This window comes from Somniosus microcephalus, chromosome 2 (genome assembly GCF_052327205.1).
Source record: "Somniosus microcephalus isolate GS21.2 chromosome 2, FLI_Smic_1.0, whole genome shotgun sequence".
NCBI lineage: Eukaryota > Metazoa > Chordata > Chondrichthyes > Squaliformes > Somniosidae > Somniosus > Somniosus microcephalus.
The window spans coordinates 260,400,814-260,423,430 of record NC_140988.1 but is presented as its reverse complement, the minus strand read 5'-3'; the positions used below and the strand labels follow the sequence as shown (position 1 = coordinate 260,423,430).

Here is a 22,617-nt window from a genome sequence, read left to right as displayed (position 1 = left end):
CCGGCCATGATGTTCTTTAACCGAAGGTTGAGATCTCGTCTGGACTTGCTCAGACCAAATGTGCGAAGAAATGTTGAGGACAAACAATTCCAGCACATCAATGAGAAGCCGACAAGGAGCTTCAATGTAGGGCAACCAGTCTTGGCCCGGGACTATCGAACAGAGAAGTGGCAACCCGGAACGATATGTACAAGGCAGGGGCCATTAATGTACACACTGGATGTCGGGGAGAACATTGTGAGACGCCACGTCGATCAGATCTTAGCGTCACAGGAACGCGTCAATCCCATGTCTCGAGTACCTGGGGATGAACCCAACATACCGGTAGCATCTACTTCAGACCCAGTAGCAATGGAACCCGATGAACTACCCGATGAAATGGGGTCAGAATCGCCTCTGCACCAAGAACAAGAACCTCTGGAAAGGCGCTATCCCGAAAGGGTCAGGAAGCCGCCCCAAAGACTGAATCTATAAATGGACTTTTGTTGTTTAATGTACATGTTGAAATGTTAATTGTTATTTGAATATTAGGGGTATTACTAATCTAAAAGGGGATGAATTGTAGTGTATGTGCCTTTAAATCAGAACTACTTTTACAGCTCCTGTATACTGTAGTACCGGCAGTGACCACACCGGTATATAAGCTTTGCGCATGCCTCTGTACCCCCAGTCTAGAGATTACCCTCCTCCAGTAAAGACCTGTTATTTGTTAATGTACAACATCCGTGTGATTATTTAGTAATAGCATATCCACTGAACCACGGATCCAACACCCACCATACTTCATTTAACCCTATCAGCATACCCTTCTATTTCTTTCTCATTTACTTATCTAGCTTCCCCTTAAATGCATCTATACTAGTTGGACCTAGGCTGTTTTAAGGAACCTGAAGCGATGTCCTGGGGTTGAGATGATTGACCTCCAACAACCACAACCATCCTCCTTTGTGCTAGATACATCTCCAGCCACTGGAGTTACTGCCTTGATCCTTATTATGCTTCACTGTAGCTAACAAAAAAACTGAGCCTGGTTCCTCAACTCTTTAAATTGAGGAGATAACTGAAGTCGAGTGAGCCAATATTATTTATTTTTGTCGGCGTAGCATTAAATGACACGATTCAGGAAAAGGAACCACTTTGCCTTTATGCTTATGATGATGATGAGGCGATGGCTGAGGGGAGGTTACTGAGCATGCGCAGTGCTGTTGGTCTGTCTCTTTCTGGCGCTCGCCTCCCGGTAACAGTATAGAGCGAATACGGGGAAGTGTCTGGAAACTTAACGATTAAATATCTTCTACCAACGGTGATATCGTGCAACGAATGGTAGCGGATAAAGCATGGCAGTCAATTTTGGAAAGGTCCAAATCGGGATTTACGTCGAAATCAAACGGAGCGATGGTTAGTGGAAGCCGGGGAGTAGTTTTTTTTGAGCGCCTCTTTGCAGGATCATTGTTTAGGAGACGGTTCAACAAACATTAGCAGTGGCCGATTCTGCGCTAGAGCTGGGGTGTGTGTTGGGGGGGACGTGTCTGGAATATTCTTCCAGGGTGGGGTGGGGAGAAGAGAGTTCGATTCACAGATGTTTTCCAAAAGGAAACGTGTGGTTGTTTGGTTGTCTCGGAAACGGCGCTGGGTGTTCTCACCGTTGTTGTGTTTCAAGGCCGGTATTTCTCCTGTCACAATAACGCCCTGCCAAATAACGAGCCCCAGCGTCACACCGCTCCCCGGCTGCGAAAAGAAGCCGTTTGGCGCGTGCGCGCGCTGGTGGGATACACAGCGCCAGAGAGGGCAAGGAGCGCGGGGGGAGGGAAGAGGGCAGGGAGCGCGCGGGGGGAGGGAAGAGGGCAGAGGGAGCGCGCGGGGGGAGGGAAGAGGGCAGAGGGATCTCGCGCGGGGAGAGGGCAGAGGGAGCGCGCGGGGGGAAGGAGAGGGCAGGGAGCGCGCGGAAGCTCCCTCATTGTGAGGGTCAGTTTATATTTTTTTTATAAAAAGGGAGAAATGCGAACATTTCTACAATCTTTCTGTTGTCGAACATGGCGATGGTTAGAGGCTTGCTTTCTTTTTTTCAAGCAGTAATTTGTCACGCGGCGCGAGGAAAGGGTGCTCAGACTCTCTTGTGCAGCCCCTCCCCGCCGTTTTCCCCCCGCGGTGCTGCAGACTGCGCGTGCGCCTCGTGCCTCTTGGCGCATTATTTGGCAGGATGAGCGCCTGGTACTGATTCCCACTTGGGTGTAAGGCTGTTAGAAAGGAATATGCAGCTTTGAAATTGGGGGGTTTTGTTAGGATTCTGGCCCATATGTCAACTCTTAGCACTTTCACTACTAAACCTGTCTCCTTTATCGGGATAAGTAGAATTGTACAGCCATGAAAAACTGGGTTCAGTCGTCTCCTGTTGTGATAAAGGTATTGGATTTGGAAGAAAGAAAGGACTTTCGTTCATTTATATAACATCTTTCAAGACATCCCAAAGCAGCCAGTGAAGTACTTTAATGTAGCTACTGTTGTAATGTAGGAAATGTGGTAATCAATTTGCACACAGCAAGATCCCACACACAGTAACAAGACAATGATGAGATAACCTGTTTTAGTGATGTTGGGTGAGGCAAAAGTATTGCTCAAGACACTGGGAGAACCGAGTTCATTGTACCATCAGATCTTTTACGTCCAACTGAGGGCAGGGGCAAGTGGGGCCTCGGGTTAATGCCTCATCCAAAAGACAGCACCTGACAGTGCATCACTCTTTCTTTCAGTACTGCACTGAAGTATTGGACCAGATTGTGTCAAATGACTGAGAGTGGGGCTTGAACCCACAACCGTCTAAATCAGAGGCAAAAATGTTAACACTGAGCCTAGGCTGATACTTGCTGATCTTGCCAACAAAAGTGGTGAACAGTGGTCTGACTAAAGAAATAAAATAAATTTCCATGTTAATACCACTTGTCATTTCCCATGTTGCCCCCACAATTGCAACATATCTAAGGTGATTTTCACTGTTTTATCTGTGTTAATTGTTTAACTTGGATGTCTCTTTGAATAATGAGTGAGTTTCCCTGGTGACATGGTGGGCAAATACACTGCATTGTGATACCGAGCCATTAAGACTCAGTGGGGGAGAAATTCAGTTGTTAGCGCCACCTGTTAGCGCCTTAAGAGGGCGATAAGTGGGGCGCGATGCGGTTAGCGCCCGGGCGCGGCGAGACCTGCGCCTCTCGCGAAATTGAGCGGACATTTAGCGGCAGCTCAAAACCGCAACGCCTGCTCAGCTGCGCGCGCAGATCCTGACGTCATTTCATGGCGCAACGCCCTTGGAGCGCCCCGAACCGGAACTTCAGTGGCGCCCCCCTCCTTTCCGCCTGGCGCTCCCAGCGACTGGTTGACTGGAACGGTTCCCAGTCGCTGTGGGGCTGGGGGGGTGCTATTTAAAGGGGGCTGTTCCTGGCTTCTTTGTGGTAGCCATTTTTGGACCACTGCTGTGTGAGAGAGAGAGCGATTTGCAGAGAGACAAAGGGAGAGAGCTTTCTGCATTGAGTCAGCGCTCGCAGAGGTACTTCTGGCTTCGGCCCAGAACTTTGTAGTTGGTTTGATTTTTCACTGGCATAACCTTGAGTGGCCACATACTATAAGGGCTGCAATGGGTGGAAACGTTGGGTTTCTCCATTGCATTGAGAGGGCTCAGAGACGCCGAGAGAGAATGCCAATCATGGCCAGACGGAGGAGGGCCAACAGGCGTCGGCACAGGAGGTCTTACCCTCCCAGGGTATTCCGCCAACAGTTCTCCTACCTCAACATGTCTGAGGAGCAGTGTTTGCGGAGGCTTCGATTCAGCAGGGAGGTGGTCGCTGAGCTCTGCCACCTGCTTCAGCCAGATCTGCAGCCTCAACTGAGGAGCAGGACGTCTCTGTCGGTGGCAGTGAAGGTGACAGTGGCTCTCAACTTCTATGCCACCGGCTCCTTCCAATCCACTACTGGGGATATTGCCAATGTCTCCCAGTTCGCGGTGCATTGCTGCATCCACCAAGTCACGAATGCCCTCTTTAAAAGGAGAAGTCAGTACATTTCCTTCCCCATGACCCTGGACAAGCAGCAAGAGCGCGCAATGGGATTTGCAAGAATAGTGGGCTTCCTCATGGTCCAGGGCGCCATTGACTGCGCGCATGTGGCTTTGCGGGCGCCGCAAGAGAATGCCGAGGATTACCGCAACCGGAACGTCCAGTTGGTGTGTGACCACAGACAGCTGATACTAGCTGTCAATGCCCGCTTTCCAGGCAGCAGCCACGACGCCTTCATCCTGCGCCAGACTTCTGTGGCAGACCTTTTCGAAGCCCCGGCTCGCCCAGGAGGCTGGCTTCTCTGGGACAAGGGCTATCCTCTGTGCACCTGGCTGATGACCCCGCTCCGTGCGCCCAGCACCCCTGCTGAAGAATGATACAATGAGAGCCATCAAGCGACCAGGAACATAATTGAGCACACAGTCGGCGTGCTAAAGCAACGGTTCAGCTGTCTGGACCATTCCGGGGGAGCCCTTCAGTACTCACCTGAGCGAGTCTCCCATTTTGTTGTAGTGTGCTGCATGCTGCATAACCTGGCAATCCTCAGGACTCAGCCACTGCCACCAGACATTGGAGCACCAGCAGAGGAGGAGGAGGAGGAGCACCAAGATGGGAGGGAGGCGCAAAGTGCAAGGGCCGTCCGTCAGCAGCTTAGTGCAAGTTGGTTCTAGGCCCCCTCTGGGGGAATGGCTTGTGCCATTGAAAGAACATGAATGGAACCGTTCTGCAACCCCTGAGCCGGTCAAGGCAACAAATAGTAAACATGCACAATCTGAATAAAGACACTTCTTTATTTAACAAACTGTGTGCCCTTCCCGCATGACAAAGTAATAGAGAGAAACCCCAAAAACGCAGTCAGACACATAACTGGCTCTCTCAACCTGGAGACAATGAACAAAAGAGTAAACAAAAAATGACCACGATCCTCGGCCTTCAATAAAAAAATTAACAGCATTTTGCCACACCTCGTACTTTTTGCCCTTCAAGGGTGATCTGCTTCGCTGGCGAGATTGGCCCCTTCCCACCCTGCAGCTCCTCCACAATGGGACCCCAGTGGCTGCAGCAAGGCTGGGGGAAGGCTGCTGAGTGTCAGATAGTGAGTCGGTAGATGCCCTTGAGGTACGGCCTGGACCAGCTCTGGGCCTGGAGGGCCCGGCTGCTGACTGCTCCAACTCTGCTTGGGCGGCAGCAGTCTGTCCTACGGGTGGTGGCAGCTGCAGTGGAGAAGTGACAGTGTTGGTAGCAGAAATGCTGCCATCCTGACAAGAGGACAGCCACTCCCTGGTCGGACGACACACTGGCACTCCCACGGGGCAGCACTGCAGCATGCGGAGCAATCTGCTGAAGCACAGACTGCTGGCCTGCTGCAGCGCGGCGAGGGCCCCGGCGATTCGTGCCCGATCCAGCGAGGGTGGCAGCTGTGAGTGCTAGTGTGGCCTCAATCTGCGTCTGCATCAGACCAGCCACTGACTGCATTGCACCACTAAGCACTTGCGTGGAAGCTGCCTGTGCTGCACTGAAGTCCTGCAGACTCCTTGCCAGTGCTGCGCCGAAGTCCTGGACACCCCTTGCCAGTGACTCAATAGATTCGGGCATCCTTGCCACTGCAGCTATGAGCTCAATGTGCCTCTGCTCCGCCTGGGCGCCCATTTCATCGAGGAGCTGCACCTCTTCTGCGCTCACTGTAGCAGGACTGGAGGCCAGACTCTCCCTCTGGGGAGAAGGCCGCCGAGCTTCCCTTACCTCCCCCCCCCCCCCCCCCCCCAGCGTTGCTGCAGCCCGCTGGGCCCCGGAGCTTCACCCTTCTCAGACCCTCCCCCCCCCCCCCCCCCCCCCCCCCCCCCCCCGCTCCCCTCCAGGGAAGACGTGTCCCCATTATGGCCATGGGCTGCCTCGGCTGAGGGTGGCACTGATGGTCTGGCTTCCTCTTCCTCCTCGCCTTCAGAATCACTCACAGTGGCAGCTGGAGGGCCCGCCTCCTCACCTGGCGAATCAGCTTCTGAAAGCAGGGAGGTACAAGAGTTGCTTTAGCGTGAGGACAGGGCAGCAGCGAGGGAGGCAGGAGTGCTGCAATGCACTGTATTGGTTCAATAGTGGCAAAGGATGCTGGTGTGAGGCACAAGTGGAAGGAGAGAGGTCAAAAAGGTGATGACCTTACCATTGCTGTCCAGAACGGGTTCGGCATCTCCAGTGGCGACGGGGCCAATCATCCGGCCTGCCATAATCCGCTGGACTCGCTGCTCCAGATCGCTGAGGTCTTGAAGGTGAGGCCGGCCTCCCCCGGTCCGTTGCTGCTGTCTCCTGTTATGGGCCAGCTTGCCCTGCAAAAGAGAGGACGGGCTCTGAGTACAGTGTGAAGCCCTGATCTTGGCTGCACTGCCTCCCGTGGTCGAATAGCCCTTAGTGTGTAAAGTGCTGAATGTGCGTGTGAGTTTCATGAAAGGCCCATAGGTGTTGGATGAGGGCTGGGCATTGGGGCTTTCAGGACCCTTTGGCCATAAGTGAAGTGCACATGCAGGGATGAAGAGGATACTGAAAAGGGTACTCACCCTGACAACCCGAGTGAGGTCGTTGAACTTCTTCCTGCATTGCACAGAGGTCCTAGGCACCATGTTGCTGGAGGTCACTGTGAGCCACCTCCCGCCAAGCTTTGCGATAGTCGTTGGGCAGCGGCCTCCTGCCACTGTCCGGAAACAGGATAGATCGCTTGCGCTCCACTGCGCCAGCCAGAACCTGCAGGGCCCCCTCACTGAACCGCTGCGCTCGCTCCCTGGCCCTCTCCATGGTCCAAGGCATTAGAATGTGGCAGCAGGTCTGTCCAGGCCGAGAATCAGGGCTCCGATGCGCAGGGTGTGGCTGCAATCCAAGATCGAACCTCCCCTTTAAGAGCTGACTGGCGCCAGCGTGTCTGTGTGCAATCGCTAACTGGCCGCACCTGTGCTGCGCCCGCCCTCGGTGGTAGCGCCTCGCTTCTCCGGCTTAGCGCCTTAGGACAGTCGTGCAGCGCCTGTTTTAGCGCTCCAAGCACCTCCTGGGGCGAAGCAGGTCAATTTAGCAGTAGGTGGCGATAATTAGCGCCGGGCGCTAAATGTCGCGCCCGCTCGAGTATAACGCCCCAAACGTGGCGATACTGAATTTCTCCCCCAGAAAGCCTTAGGCCCAACATCCAAGAACTTGCCATGGGCATGATTAAAAAAACCTTTGACAAGCATGGCATAGCTATTTAAACATTAACAGGTGCAACTATTTTGTAGTGAATAGTTAGCTGATGTTGGCTGGAATGGCTGTGAGGTTGCTATAGTTAGTATCAGTATCCATAAGTTAAACTAATGCCACAGTTGCCAAAGTTCCCAATTCTGATCACTGCTGGAAGGGAAGGTGCGAACATCATATGAACACTGGACATTGCTTGGTTGTGGTTCCATCCCTCCAATAATAATGGTGGAATAGCCTTGTCTGATGACGCTCACTTTCTAAGCATACAAGAACTGCACCCCAATGTGAATAGGAATAATTGTGTATTATGTATAGCATGTTATAAATAATTTCCTTTAAACCAGAAATGTCCCTGAACCCCGGCAATCCAGCCTTGAAGTTCAGGTAACTCAATCCTATTTATGCTTGTATTCCTTATTTCCTGGTTTAACCTGTTTGAACTTTGTGGACCTGGAGGTTTGGAAAGAACTGTTTTTGGTACTGTTACTTTCTGGATAGACAAATCCAAAGCCAGAATACCAAGATTGATTAGTATCAGAAACTTGAGATATGCAAATTCATGGGAGCATGGATTTAAATTTTATTGGTGGCTCCTGCAGCTCCATGCTGTGCACCTATGCGGCTCATAAAGTGAAAAACTTGGACATCCTTGCTTTAAAGGATATGATTTCAAGAATAATTTGTTACTAAGTGTAGTTTGTGAGGGTACTGTAATGGCTAATTTCCTTCATCAGCTTGTGGTATCCTGGGTTTCTCAACTCTTGCAACAAAATGGGTAGGATACCTGCCTCCAGAGGGTGAGATTGTGAATGTGGTAAAGTAGGGAATTAAACTGGGTCACTTAACTATGTTCAAAGTTTCAAATCTGTATTTCTGGTTGAAATATGAATTTCCAATCGGGCAAGTTTCTGTTTGGAAAAATGCTGTTTGCTGTTAAGAAAGATCAAATGTTTGTGATGCACATCAGTGGGAAGAAAACAGTACATACTGTGAGCCTTTAGTAACTTCTCAAGAAACGTAATATGGGTTCTCAAATCCCTATTCTACACAATCTTTGTACATCCTACTATTCATTTACAAACTACAGTGCTACAGGGCAAAATTCTAAATGCATATAATAGGAGTCAAACAAAGCTGTTGGTTTCAGTCGCACAGCTTCATAGCCTGGGCCAGTAAAGCCTCAAAAGTTCTCTTTTTTTCTTCTTTATTTTTGAAAATGTTAGTGGTTGATGAAGTGGCCCTTGCCTCAGTTCATCTGCTGCTGAAACCCTCATCTATGCCTTTGTTACCTCTAGTCTTGACTAATTCCACTCCTGGCTGGCCTCCCACATTCTACCCTACGTAAACTTGAGGTCATCCAAAACTTGGCTGCCCGTATCCTAACTCGCACCAAGTCCCATTCACCCATCACCTCTGTGCTCACTGACCTACATTGGCTACCGGTTAAGCAACGCCTCAATTTCAAAATTCTCATCCTTGTTTTCAAATCTCTCCATGGCCTCGCTCCTCCCTATCTCTGTAATCTCCTTCAGCCCCGCAATCCCCCCCGAGATATCTGCGCTCCTCTAATTCTGCCCTCTTGAGCATCCCTGATTATAATCGCTCAGCCGTTGGTGGCCGTGTCTTCTGTTGCCTAGGCCCTAAGCTCTGGAATTCCCTCCCTAAACCCCTCTGCCTCTCTCTCCTCCTTTTAAGACGCTCCTTAAAACCTACCTCTTTGACCAAGCTTTTGGTCACCTGCCCTAATTTCTCCTTATGTGGCTCGGTGTCAAATTTTTTGTCTTATAATACTCCTGTGAAGCACCTTGGGATGTTTTACTACGTTAAAGGCGCTATATAAATACATGTTGTTGTTGTTGTACACAGCAAGGTGCCACAAACAGCAATGTGATAATGACCAGATGTTGGTTGAAGGATAAATATTGGTCAGGACAACGGGGAGAACTCCAGTGCTCTTCTTTGAAATAGTGCCATGGGATCTTTTACATCCACCTCACAGGGATGATGGAGCCTCGGTTTAACGTCTCATTTGAAAGACGGCACTTCCCTCAATACTGCACCGGAGTGTTAGCCTAGATTTTATGCTCAAGTCTCTGGACTTGAACCCACAAACTTCTGACTTTGAGGTGAGAGTGCCAAGGCTGACGCCTGATTTTCAAAGTTGTTAGAGAATACTTTGCTATCACAGAAAAATCACTTTAATCATCTGGTATAGAAATAATTGAATTTTCAATTTGTGAATAGCTTGTCAATCTTAAAATCACCTTGAAGCAGACAATGTTGTAATGCATGTTCTGCTGAGGCTTGTGTGGTGCTAGAATCTGTAGAAGATCAAGATATTTAGTAGTCTTTGAAAAGTAACTCGCCACCATTTTAAGTTTGGTTTCTGGTTTAGGCAGTTAGTGTATTTGCATTCTACATAATTGAACAAATAAGCTGATCACTTTTTTTTGTTAATGTTCATTTGTATCCATCAGTAAATTTTCAATACACGTAAAGCCTTGGACAGGCGGAGAAAGTATCTGGATAAACATCAATTTTAAGCATAACAACGCAAACTAGATTACAATTGTATTTTCTGAGGATGCAGTTTTTAAGAAGCGTTTGGTTCCCTGATGTGTGGCCTGGCCACCTGGTTGTTATTGTGCGTAGACATTAGATTTGGGATGGAAATAACCCTATTTTCAGTTTGATATGCCTACACATTAGATACATTTTCAACTTTAAACAAATTTAAATTCTGAGATTTAAGGATGATACAATATTTTTTTTCCTACTTCTGTGGCATGCAAATCTTGAGTGTCTGTTCTTTTTCCATTGAACACCATTCTGAAGTTTCACTTGGTTACTGAAAACCAAGATCACATTCAGTTCTAATCTGGACAGTAAAATCTTGACTACTTTTTTTTTTACCAGTGTCTTTAATTAATGAGCCAGGCTGTTAAATTACCAACCCAATGTGTGTACTGAAATTATACTTGTAGCGAAGAGAAGGCAGTTTCCATTAGACATTAAACAACAACTTGCATTCATATAGTGTCTAACGTGATAAAATGTCCAAAGGCGCTTTGCATTGGCAAAATGGATATTGAGCGGTAGTAGAAGTGTTGGATACATGGCCAAAAGCATGGTTGAAAAGGAAGCTTTCAGAAGTAGGGAGAAAAAATAAAAAAGCAGAGATTTAGGAAGGGAGCTCCACAGCATAGGGCCAAGGCAGCTGAAGGCTCTGTCACAGACTGAGAAAAGGCAGAAGGATACACAAATGGTCAAAATGAGTGTATCAAAGGACATTTGTTAGAATATGCAAAGATGGGGTGGGAAAAGACCCATAGAGGAATTTGAAGATAGGGATTTTCGATATATGTTGGAGATCCAATGGAAGTGGTTGAGGACAGGGGTGATGGGGAAGTGGAACTTAGTGAGGGACGTGATGCAGTCAATAGAGGTTGGATGAGTTGAGTTTGTGTTTGGTGGAGGCTGGTGAGCAGGACATTGTCGAAGTTTGACTTTTGAGGTAACAAAAATGTGAATAAGGGTTTCGGCAGTAGAAGCAGGCATTGTTTGAGAGGTGGAAGTAAGACTCTTTTTGAAAAGTGTCTCCAGCAAAAAATACATTGTGCCAGCGTTCTCCCTGAGAGGAGAGCACCACTAATACCATTGGCCCTAACAAACTAAAATTTTATTGTGGCAACCATGGTGGATAATGGGTAGAATGAGATTTGAAGCCCTGCTCAGGGTTAAACATAGAATTCTACATCCCAAAAGAAAGCAGGTTGGCCCATTCACCTACTCTTTCCCCGTACTCTTTCAAATGTTTTTTTTCAAATATTTATCCACTTTCCTTTTAAGAGCTATTCTGAATTCTACTTCTGCCACTCTTTCTGGTTGGACTTTCCATGTCATAACAACCCTCTGCATAAAAATAATTGATCCTACCCTCTCCTTCGTTCTTTTGGTGTTGATCTTAAATTTATGCTCCCATGTTATCGACTTGGTGATCAGTGGAAATAGATTTTCCCAATTTACCTCATCAAAATCCTTCATAATATTGAACAACTCCGTCAGATCTCCTCTTAACTTTCTAATTTCTAATGAAAAGAGCCCCAGTCTCTAGTCTCTCCTCATTCGTCTTTCGGATGAGACATTAAACCGAGGCCCCGTCTGCTCTCTCAGGTGGACATAAAAGATCCCATGGCACTATTTCGAAGAAGAGCAGGGGAGTTATCCCCGGTGTCCTAACCAATGTGTATCCCTCAATCAACATAACAAAAACAGATTATCTGGTCATTATCACATTGCTGTTTGTGGGAGCTTGCTGTGTGTGACTTGGCTGCTGCGTTTCCTACACTTCAAAAGTACTTTGTTGGCTGTAAAGTGCTTTGGGACATCCAGTGGTCGTGAAAGGCGCAAAATATATAAATACAAGTCTTTTCTTTTCTCATAACTAAAGCCTTTCATCCCTGGTGTCCTCTTAATGAATCTCTTTTGTACCATCTCCAAGGCCTTGACCCTTATTCTAAAATGAGGTGCTCAGCACTGGACACAGTATCCTAATTGTGGCCTAACATAGAGGTTGATTACTGTCTGGTTAAGCTTAAGCAAGTAGTTGAGGACATCGTTTTTGGGAAAGTTGAATAAGATGGATTCGGTTTTCCCGGTATTCAATTGGAGAATGTCTGGCTCATCCATGTCAAAAGTATGCCAAAGTTGAAGTGGTTGTAGAATCAAGGCTAGTGGTGGTGGAGAAGTAAACCTGAGAATTGTCTCCATATTCCTGGAAACTGACCCCATGACTGTGGCTAATGTCTGAGGCACAGCGTTTCAGCGGGAGTCAAAGATAAAACCTTGAGACGTTCTGGAGGAGACCATGCAGGTTTGTGAGAAGCCATTGCTGGAGATCTATTGGCCATGTTAGGACAGGTAGGATTGGAACCAAGCATGGGCATCCCCTGGAGGAGGGATGTTGGATAAGTATGGAGTTGTCAGTGGTGTTGAATGCTCCGGAATGGTCAAAAGGACAAGGAGGGATAACGTGCCACTCAGTTACTGAGCATGCCATAAGTAACTTTCACTGGGACCTCTGTACTTGGAGCAGTGTAGAAGCCAGATTAAAGGGATTCTCAGATTCTGGAAGAAGTGAGCCTGGTGGGACCGACAAGTTGAAGGATTATGGAGAGGCAAGATTGGTTAGATGAGTGATGGTGAATAATCATAGTCGAGCGCAGATCTCCTGCTTCTCCCCTCGGGAAGCTAACCTCTTAAGAGTTGACGGGCATTACTTGGAATTAGGAATATATGTGAGTTTTCACCTATGTTTGGGAATTTGTAATATGAGGTGACCCACAAACCATTACATTAAAAAAAAAAAAATTTGAACAAAGCAGAAGTACTTTAATTTCTTTTCAAAATCTGAACACAATAATCTCATTTAACAAATAATGGTAAATACTCTTCATTTAAACACAGTTGTAACAAATCTTTTCAGATTGAAATTTAAAAACCTTTAAAGTGTGAGCTTCTTTATTATGATCAAAATTTAAAATCTATATAAATGCCAGATGATGACCATAATCAAGATTTTTTGCAAATATTTTGCACTTTAATGTCATTACGAAAATAAAATACGATTCAATGCTCACCTCACCCTGTCAGTTAGATATTGCAACCTACAAAAAATTAAAAAATGTGTTTAGAATGCATGTACGTAAAAGCACAGAGTGTGGTGAATAAGGTTGGTGAGCTACGAGCACAATTAGCCGTGTGGCAATATGATGTTGTGGCAATAACGGAAACGTGGCTTAAAAACGGTGAGGACTGGGCACTTAATATTCAAGAGGACAAGGTGTTCTGAAAAGATAGGGAAGGAAAAAAGGGAGGTGGGGTGGCAGTGCTGATTCAGGAAGACATTGTAGTGTTGGAAAGGGAGGATGTTCTTGAGGGAACAAGGACCAAATCCATTTGGTTAGAGTTGAGGAGCAAAAAGGGTATGATCATGCTATTGGGGGTATTCTATAGGCCTCCAAATAGTGAGAGAGAGGTAGAGGAGCAAATCTGCAGGGAAATCACAGAGATATGCAAGAGCTATAGAGTGGTGATATTGGGGGACTTTAATTACCCAAATATTGATTGGGATAATGCTAGGGTAAAGGGAAAGGAGGGGGAGGAATTTCTGAAATGTGTTCAGGAGAATAGCCCAACTAGGAAGGAGGCATTGCTGGATCTGGTGCTGGGGAATGAGGTGGGCCAGGTCGACCAAGTATCTGTGGGAGAACACTTGGGTACGAGTGATCATCGTATCATAAGATTTAGATTAGCAATGGAGAGGAGCAAGGAACAATCTAGAGTGGAACTTCTAAACTGGAATAGGACTAACTTCAATGGATGTGAAAGAATTTAGCCAAGGTAAAATGGAACCAAAGACTGACAGGAAAAACTGTAACGGAACAATGGGTGATCTTTAAGGCGGAGATGTTCCAAGCACAGGCTAGGTACATTCCAACAAGAGAGAAGGGTAAGGGAACCAAAGCAAGGGCTCCTTGGATGACGAGGGAGATAGAGAAGATGATGAAACAAAAAAGAGGGTGTATGATGCATGTCAGGTGAATTCTTCAAGGGAGAACCAGACCAAATACAGTAAGTTGAGAGGAAGTGAAAATTAAAATAAGATTGGCAAAGAGAATATGAGAGTAGAATGGCGGTTAACATAAAAGGGAACCCAAAAATCTTCTACCGGCATGTAAACAGTAAGCGGGTAGTAAGAGGCAGGGTGGGACCTATTCGGGACAAATAAGGTGATGTATGCTTAGAGGCGCATGGTAAGGCTAGAATACTCAATGAGTACTTTGTATTGGTGTTTACTAAGGGGGTGGATGCTGACAAAATATCAGAAGTGGAAAAGGTAGAAGCAATGGAAGGGGTGAAAATTGATGGACCGGATGTACTAGAAAGGCTGGGTATGCTTAGTGTGGATAAGTCGCCTGGTCCAGATGGCTTGCATCCCAGGTTGCGAAGGGAATTGGGGGAGGAGATAGCGGAAGGGCTTGCCATAATTTTCCAATCTTCCCTAGATGCGGGGGAGGTGCCTGAGGATTGGAAAGTGGCAAATTGTTCAAGAAAGGGTGTAAGGACAATCCTAGTAACTACAGGCCGGTCAGTTTAACATCAGTGGTGGGTAAAGTTTTAGAAACAATAATCAAGGAAAACATTAACTGGCACTTGGAGCTAATTAAGGAGAGCCAACACGGATTTGTAAAAGGCAGATCGTGCTTGACTAATCTAATTTAATTTTTTGATGAAGTAACAGGGAGGATTGATGAAGGGAATGTAATGGGTGTTGTCTACATGGATTTTCGGAAGGCGTTTGACAAAGTACCACATAGAAGGCTGGTTAACAAAATTGAGGCTCATGGAATAGGTGGGTCAGTGGCAGCTTGGATAAGGAATTGGCTTACGGACAGAAAACAGCAAGTTGTGGTAAATGGTTGTTTTTTAGACTTGAGGATGGTAGACAGTGGTGTTCTCCAAGGGTCAATGCTGGGGCCACTGTTTTTTTTTGATATATATACAGTAAATGACCTGGATATTGGCATACAGTAGAATTTCTAAATTTGCCGATGACACCAAACCTGGGGATGTGGTAAACAGCGATGATAATACCAATCGACTGCAACAGGACATAGAAAGGCTAGCAGAACGGGCAGACAAGTGGCAGATGGAATTTAATACAGAGATGTGTGAGGTGATGCATTTTGGCGGAAGGAACAGGGAGAGGCAATATACACTTAATGGCACAGTTTTAAAGAGTGTGCAGGGACAGAGGGACCTGGGAGTTAATGTGTATAGGTCTCTGAAGGTGGCAGGGCATATTGAGAGAGTGGTTAGCAAAGCGTATGGGATCTTGGGCTTCATAAATTGAGGTATTGAGTACAAAAGTAGAGAAGTTATGCTGAACCTTTATAAAGCGCTGGTTAGGCCACAACTGGAATATTGCGTCCAGTTCTGGTCACCACACTTTAGGAAGGATGTGAATGCACTTGAGGCAGTTCAGAGGAGATTTACCAGAATAGTTCTGGGGATGGGGGATCTTGGCTACAAGGACTGGTTGGAGAAGCTGGATTTGTTTTCATTAGAGCAAAGGAGGTTGAGGGGTGATTTGATAAAGGTGTACAAGATTATGACGGGGTTGGATAGGCTAGACGGGGAAAGGCTGTTCCCACTAGTTGATGGTACAAGGACTAGGGGACACAAATTTAAGGTTTTGGCCAAGAGATACAGGAAGGATGTGAGGAAAACCTTTTTTACGCAGCGAGTGGTGAGACATAGAAACATAGAGGATAGGAGCAGGAGTAGGCCATTCGGCCCCTCGAGCCGGCTCTGCCATTCAATGCGATCATGGCTGATCATCCAAATTCAGTACCCTGTCCCTGCTTTCTCCCCATATTCCTTGATCCCTTTAGCCTTAAGAAATATATCCAACTCCTTCTTGAATATATTTAATGAATTGGCCTCTACTGCCTTCTGTGGTAGAGAATTCCACAGGTTCACCACTCTCTGGGTGACGAAATTCCTCCTCATCTCTGTCCTAAATGGCCTTCCCCTTATCCTTAGACTGTGACCCCTGGTTCTGGACTCCCCGACCATCGGGAACATCCTGCATCTAGTCTGTCTAGTCCTGTCAGAATTTTATAAGTTTCAATGAGATCCCCTCTCATTCTTCTAAACTCCAGCGAGTATAAGCCCAGTCGACCCAATCTCTCCTCATACGTCATTCCTGCCATCCCAGGTATCAGCCTGGAGAATCTTTGCTGAACTCCTTCCTTTGCAAGAACATCCTTCCTCAGATAAGGCGACCAAAACTGTACACAATACTCAAGATGTGGTCTCACCCTGTACAACTGCAGCAAGACATCCTTGCTCCTGTACTCGAATCCTCGCTATGAAGGCCAACATACTATTTGCCTTCTTAACCACCTGCTGCACCTGCATGCTTACCTTCAGCAACTGGTGCACAAGGACACCCAGGTCTCGTTGCACTTCCCCTTTTCCCAAGCTGTTGCTGTTCAGATAATAATCTGTCTTCCTGCTTTTGCCACCAAAGTGGATAACCTCGCATTTATACACATTACAGGAAACTTTGGTTTATCCGGAGGTTAACTGTCCGGAATGCTCGAGCCACCGGCAAAAATCAGGAGCCGTTTCGTTAGGTTTTTCTTTTCGTTGTTTTTTTTTCACCAGCCAGGCTCTGCAAGGTCTCGCTGAAGCTGTTGCTAAGCTACAGAGACGCTTGCAAGGTACGGCCGACTGTTTAGAAGCTGTTGCAACGGGTTTGTTGCCAGATACGGAGCTCAAAATCTCCGTATGTTTCAACATTAGCGCTGGTTTGTCCGGCAGTTTTGATGGGACGGCAACAGCTCGGTCCCGTCGGTGCCGGATAGCACAAAGTTTCCTGTATACAGCATTTGCCATGCATCTGCCCAATCGCCCAACCTGTCCAAATCATACTGGAGTTTCTTTGCATCCTCCTCACAGCACACATGTCCACCTGGCATTGTGTCGTCTGCAGACTTGGAGATATTACATCTAGTTCCCTTGTCTAGATCATTAATATATATTGTGAATAGCTGGGGTCCCAAGACCGATCCCTGCGGTACCCCACTAGTCACTGCCTGCCACTCAGGAAAAAGACCCGTTTATTCCAACTCTTTGCTTCCTGTCTGCCAACCAATTCTCTATCCAAGACAGTACCTTACCCCCAATCCCATGTGCTTTAACTTTGCACGCTAATCTCTTATGCAGGACCTTATCGAAAGCCCAAATGCACCACATCCACTGGTTCTCCCTTATCTATTTTACTGGTTACATCCTCAAAAAATTTCAGTAGATTAGTCAAGCACGATTTACCTTTTGTAAATCCATGTTGACTTTGTCCGATCCTGTCATTGTTTTCCAAGTGCTCTGCTATTACATCTTTTATAATGGACTCTAGCATTTTCCCCACTACCGATGTCAGGCTTACCGGTCTGTAATTCCCTGTTTTCTCTCAACCACCTTTTTTGAATAGTGGGGTAACATTAGCTACCTTCCAATCCATGGGTACTGTTCCAGAGTCTATCGAATGTTGGAAGATGATCAGCAATGCATCTACTATTTCTAGGGCCACTTCCTTAAGTACCCTAGGATGTAGATTATGAGGACCTGGAACTCGTTGCTGACGGAAGTGGTGGAAGCGGACACACTCAATATTTTGAAAGGGAGACTGGATAGGCACTTGAGGGAAATAAACTTGCAGGGCTACAGGGATAGAGCGGGAGAATGGGACTGACTGGATTGTTGTACAGAGAGCCGGCAAGGACTTGATGGGCCGAATGGCCTCCTTATGTGCCGTTATGACTCTGACTCTATGACATCATGCACAACCCTCTCATCACTGGTAATGGTAACTCCTACAGGAGACAAAAAAACAGATAGCTGGAGTGTGGAGAACCTTTGTCCAGTTTTAGGCTAAACTCTGTCTAAGGGAGTCAGAAAAGGAATTTTACAATCAAGCAAGCTCCAGGAGACCATGGTTATACATAACCTCACAAGGTGTACTTAACTAACCCTTCCCGTCCCAGTATGTCCCAAAATCCTTAGAAACATAAGACTGTACAAGAATAGAGGAGACCATTGACTTTCTTGGTAGGCTATTCAGCACCCTCTGTGCGAAGAAGTTATAGCTTAATTATGTATTCACTTTTCTTGCCTAAGAATGAATCTGTGTCCCCTTGTCCTAGAGCTTGTGCTAACAGTGAACATCTCTTGGATCAAGTTAATCTATTCCCCCTCAGTGAGATCACCTCTTTTATGTTTTCCATCTTTTGTTTAATATCTTCACAAATGATCTGGAGCTCGGAGTCACAAGCACAGTGGCTAAATTTGCAGTTGATACAAAGCTGAACGGGATAAGCTACAGGAGGATTTAAATATACTTGGGAATTGGGCAGACAGGTGGCAAGTAAAATTTAATGTAGAGAAATGCAAAGTACTTCACCTGGGAGACAAAAAAACAGAATAATTGCCGGGATGTAGAGAGTGGATTATGATGAGCGATTGAGTTAATTGGGCAAGGTGTCACTGGAAAAAAGAAGGTTGAGAGGTGATATGATTTCTGGTTTTAGTACTCTAAAGGAACTGGATAATGTAGATCATAATGAACTGTTTCACCTTGCCGAGAACAGTAGAATCAGAGGACACAGCCTGTGTTTGAAGGGAGGTAAATTCAAAACTAAGCTGCGGAAACATTTCAGCGAGCGAGTGGTAAATCTATGGAACAGGCTCCCTAGGGAAACGGTGGAAGCAGATTGTGTTAATTAATTCAGATGCAAATTGGATAGATTTCTTGCAGAAAATAATACTTTGGGATGCAGTATATGAGCTATCTGAGACATCACATGGTAAGTATAGTATGTTTGGATGACCTTTGATCTATAGTTCTGAAAGCTCTCCACCATTGGAGGTTTTCCTCGCCTCATGTCTGGATCTGTTGTAGACTAATTGATAGAGATTGATTGCCATGATTAGTCAACAACTTCATTATTGTTGTATCATGTAACTACCAGGATGGTCGAAAGTGAACTAGATTTACCTGGGTCTTTTTTCGTCTAGTAGTTCCCATGTCAGCATTCTTAGTACCTATTAGTCTTTCCTCAGGGCACAGGTGCACAATCCCATTTATCAACATTGTTGCCCTGCAGTACATAATACACAATACTCAAGGAGGCGGCATAGTACAAACTAACTACTTTTGGGGGCTTGTGCTCTATCCCTCGAGCTATGCATCTCTTTCATGATGCTCTATTATTTTATCCACTGCTAATACCAAGCTCACCAGTCTATAGTTCCTGGGTTATCCTGCATCCCTTTCTATAACACAGCATCATTTCTCCAGTCCCTTGGCAGGATTCCTGTATTTAACAATTCCCTTAAATTCCTTGAAATCTAGGTTAGGTAGGTGGTGAAAGAAAGGGGGGGGTAAAGAAATATAGGAACAGGGTGGGCACATAGGGTAGGACTACTATTCATGTGGATAATGAAGACCACTATGGACTCTGCTTCAATGTTGTAATTTCTATCATTTCTGAATTTCATTTGCTACTTCCTTTTAATATGGACTTCTTACTGACATTTAAAGTCGGCTGCCTTGCTCTCTGTGTCCTTGGTCTATCGCCTCTTGGTGAGTATTTCTATATCTCGGTTGCAGTGCTCTTGACCTTTAAAATCTAACCCTGTATGGCTAAGGTAGTCCTTGGCTTCATTGCAATTCAGTTGAATTCATCAGATTCAGTGAGATTCCATACTAGTCACATCATTTATAATGGTACAAGATTTCTTTTTATTCATTCATGAACTATTTCCTTGTCTCTTGTTTTTCCTTGCTGCTAAGCAAATTGATCTATACTACCTGAACACTTGATTAGAAACCACTAGTGCCAGCTCTATCCCCTATGATGTATTACCTGTAGCGCTCGAGCTTCATGATGGGTGTTTTTTTTAATGTTTTCTTCCAATTGGAAAGGAAGGCTGATCGCTGGGCAACAAAGTACATTATGCATGTAGTCACTATGTGCTTGTTCTTGAAGAGTTTGAGGTAATGCTTTATATATTTTATGTGCTGAGTATTACTTCTTGCATGATCAATTGGAAGAGCTCCAGAGGTGAGTTATTTATATTTCCAGTAAAGAAATTAAGAATTGCCACACAAAAAATATGCTATCACTTGCATAGGCTTCTGCTCATGTAGCTTCCTTTCTAGCTTTTGAGTGAGAGTGGCCACAGTGACCTTTCCCAATTTGCTGCTGCTTGATTGCATGGCTGAGGTTGGATGGTTATTGTGTGAGAAATCACAAAACACAAACCTTCATTTTTCCACTACAATATGCAGCATTAATGTGTCTATAGCTGACTAAATGTTTACACAGTTTACATACCAGTTTATCATGTTTTTTGGTTAGAGCGGAGAGAACGTCCAAGTTTTTTAATACGAATTGATTGAAAAGTATGATGTTTGTGTCTCATATATTCAGGACTGCTTTGGTCAAATTGAGTGCTCTTGTTTGATTTCCCTTTCTGCCACTGTGCTTCCCTCACCACATGATCATATTTGGAACACTATTATGAATAAGTATGTATCTTCAGTAACTATCTGCATGCATCCATCTCTCATTTTCTCTCAGCCAGAATATCTGGGAAGCTGGAACGAGAGTCAGTACACATGCATCCCAGCTAATGTGGTGTTTGGGTAATGTTTAATTTTGGAATTCTGAGACAGTAGAAAATGTTTCAGCAGCTTATTGTTAGGGTTCAGGTATGGAAATGTTAACGAGTTTAAATGAATTAAACTGCAGAAAATATGTGAAAAGGCTTGTGAAGTAAATTAAAAATGCTGTGCTGTCAGTTGATTGCTAGCTCTATAAAAAGTATTGTAGGCTTTTAGTGACAGAATCTTGCTACTATATCAGGGCTCTGGGGGTTTATTTCAGGCCTTTGAAAGTTGGTTAAAGAGTGGGCAAGGTGAAAGTTTGAAAATCCTGAAGAATAAGTGTAGTTGAGAAAAGTGGTTGTCTTGCATAGCACCAATATGTATTTTCTATGTTTGTATTTGTATGACTGCAAAATTATTGCACTAGGACTCTCTAACTGCTATTTATGCATTTGCATTGAAGCAATGAAAAACTATTAAGCCCAACAATTTACAGTGCAATTTTTCTTTGAACGTCTACAAAAATCAAATTATTTTAATACAAACATTTATATTTTCTGTTTCTTTCCCAATCATCATATAAAACAGGTTTTCTTACCTTTTCATCTAGAAAAGCCAATACAAGATTTATATTTTATCTTAACAATTCATCTTTACTATTTCTACTGCAACATATTCAAAGTTGTATTTGTAAAAATTGAACCTTTTTCTGAAGCAACATAAAGAAAATAGAGCTCTCTCAAAATGGCATAAACTGTCCTTCATTGGTATTCACTCCAGAACTCTTGGTTTGCATACATTGCATTTGCTGACTGTCTTGAAGACAGATATTATTTGTCGATCGTGTGCTCAGCATTAGTAGCCCAGGTGAAATGCAGAGAACTTGGAGAACAACATGGCTTACGTTTGGCAATACATTAAGCTGCAGCTGTCTGAATTCTAATGGGGAAATGGCAACATCTGAAAGTAGTGTTCCCATTTAGGCAATTTTACCACACAACATCCTCTCTTCAGAAGTTTTAAAAACAAAAAACACTTGCTGTTATCACTGGTAATTAGCATTAAATATCTCTTTTGCTGCAGGGGCTGACATTTTGGAAGGAATTGCACACATGGAATAACTGCAGGGTTCACATTTTGGACATTTGTCATGTGACATTCCAGAATCCTGAAAAACAGCTGTCTCCTTTAGTCAGAACAGCTGCATTTAAAGATATCAATGAAGAGTTGGGTTTTAACACCGTGTTCTTGGGCTTGTGCTTTGGAATGAGGCTTGAATGTTACGGGTGAAATGCTTCATTCCTTTGGAGAAGTCCTTTGATGAGAATTCAAGCAGGACCTCCGCTTTGGTCTGAGAATCTGCCTCTGCCTCACATTATCAACAGTGCCAGCTATTTTAAGTATATGTTTTTGAGCTTTTGAACTGCGATTACTTAAAAGGTGAATAAGCATGTTATGAAAAGCATGCAACATATACTGTGACATTGTGAAGGTTAATTGAATGGTGTGGAACAATTGCTAGAGAAGTTTGCTCAGCTTCTCATAATAAGAGGCCAGTACGTTTACTAACCTGCCTAAATATTGCTCCAAAGCAACCTGAAAAGACTTCACATCTTTCAGTCCTTCAGTAGCAGTTGCTAAATTTGCAGTTAATGGATAAGGTGAGCTGGGCATGGAGCATTGAGGACACCTGGTTTTACATTGAGTTTTAGTTCTTTTCCATGTTTTTCCAAATATAAGACCGAATCCATATTGGACTGTGCCACTTGATCCTGTGTCAGGGTATAATGTGCCATAAAGTCAACAGTGCAATTCACTTGGCTTTGATTCCGCTTGTGGCTGAATAGTGTACGAACATTCACCTTGATAGTTTATACACTAAAAATAGCCACTTGGGCAAGGTACCTGTGAAACCATATTCCAGTATGAGTCACCTTCAGGAGAGAATGGATAAGGAGGGGGAGGGGAAAAATAGGTGCATTGGAACCTGGACTTACTAATTATCATTTATAGTAATTAGTTGCATATAACAAGTCTGTTTTCCAAAACAACAGCCCATCTGATAATTTATTATTTTATTCATTTAAAGTGATCACTAATTCAGTTATACCGATT

The 22,617-nt window shown here is 45.0% G+C and overlaps 1 protein-coding gene across 8 annotated transcripts in view; it reads left to right on the top strand.

Annotated features, from left to right (window-relative positions):
• Positions 1 to 1,169: 1,169 nt before the first annotated feature.
• The window catches only part of LOC147123352 (kinesin-like protein KIF2A), a 178,518-nt gene continuing 157,070 nt past the window's right edge, over positions 1,170 to 22,617 (top strand). For 2 of the 8 annotated variants that reach the window (XR_015074288.1, XR_015074287.1), the window contains exon 1: positions 1,170 to 1,398. Coding sequence is in view for 5 of the 8 variants with exons in the window: in XM_085971391.1 (XP_085827517.1) it covers positions 1,338 to 1,398 (61 nt within the window). In the remaining 3 variants the exon portion in view is untranslated. The remainder of the gene's footprint in view (positions 1,399 to 22,617) is intronic. The other 6 variants (XM_085971398.1, XM_085971421.1, XM_085971413.1 and 3 more) reach the window with 4 other exon arrangements.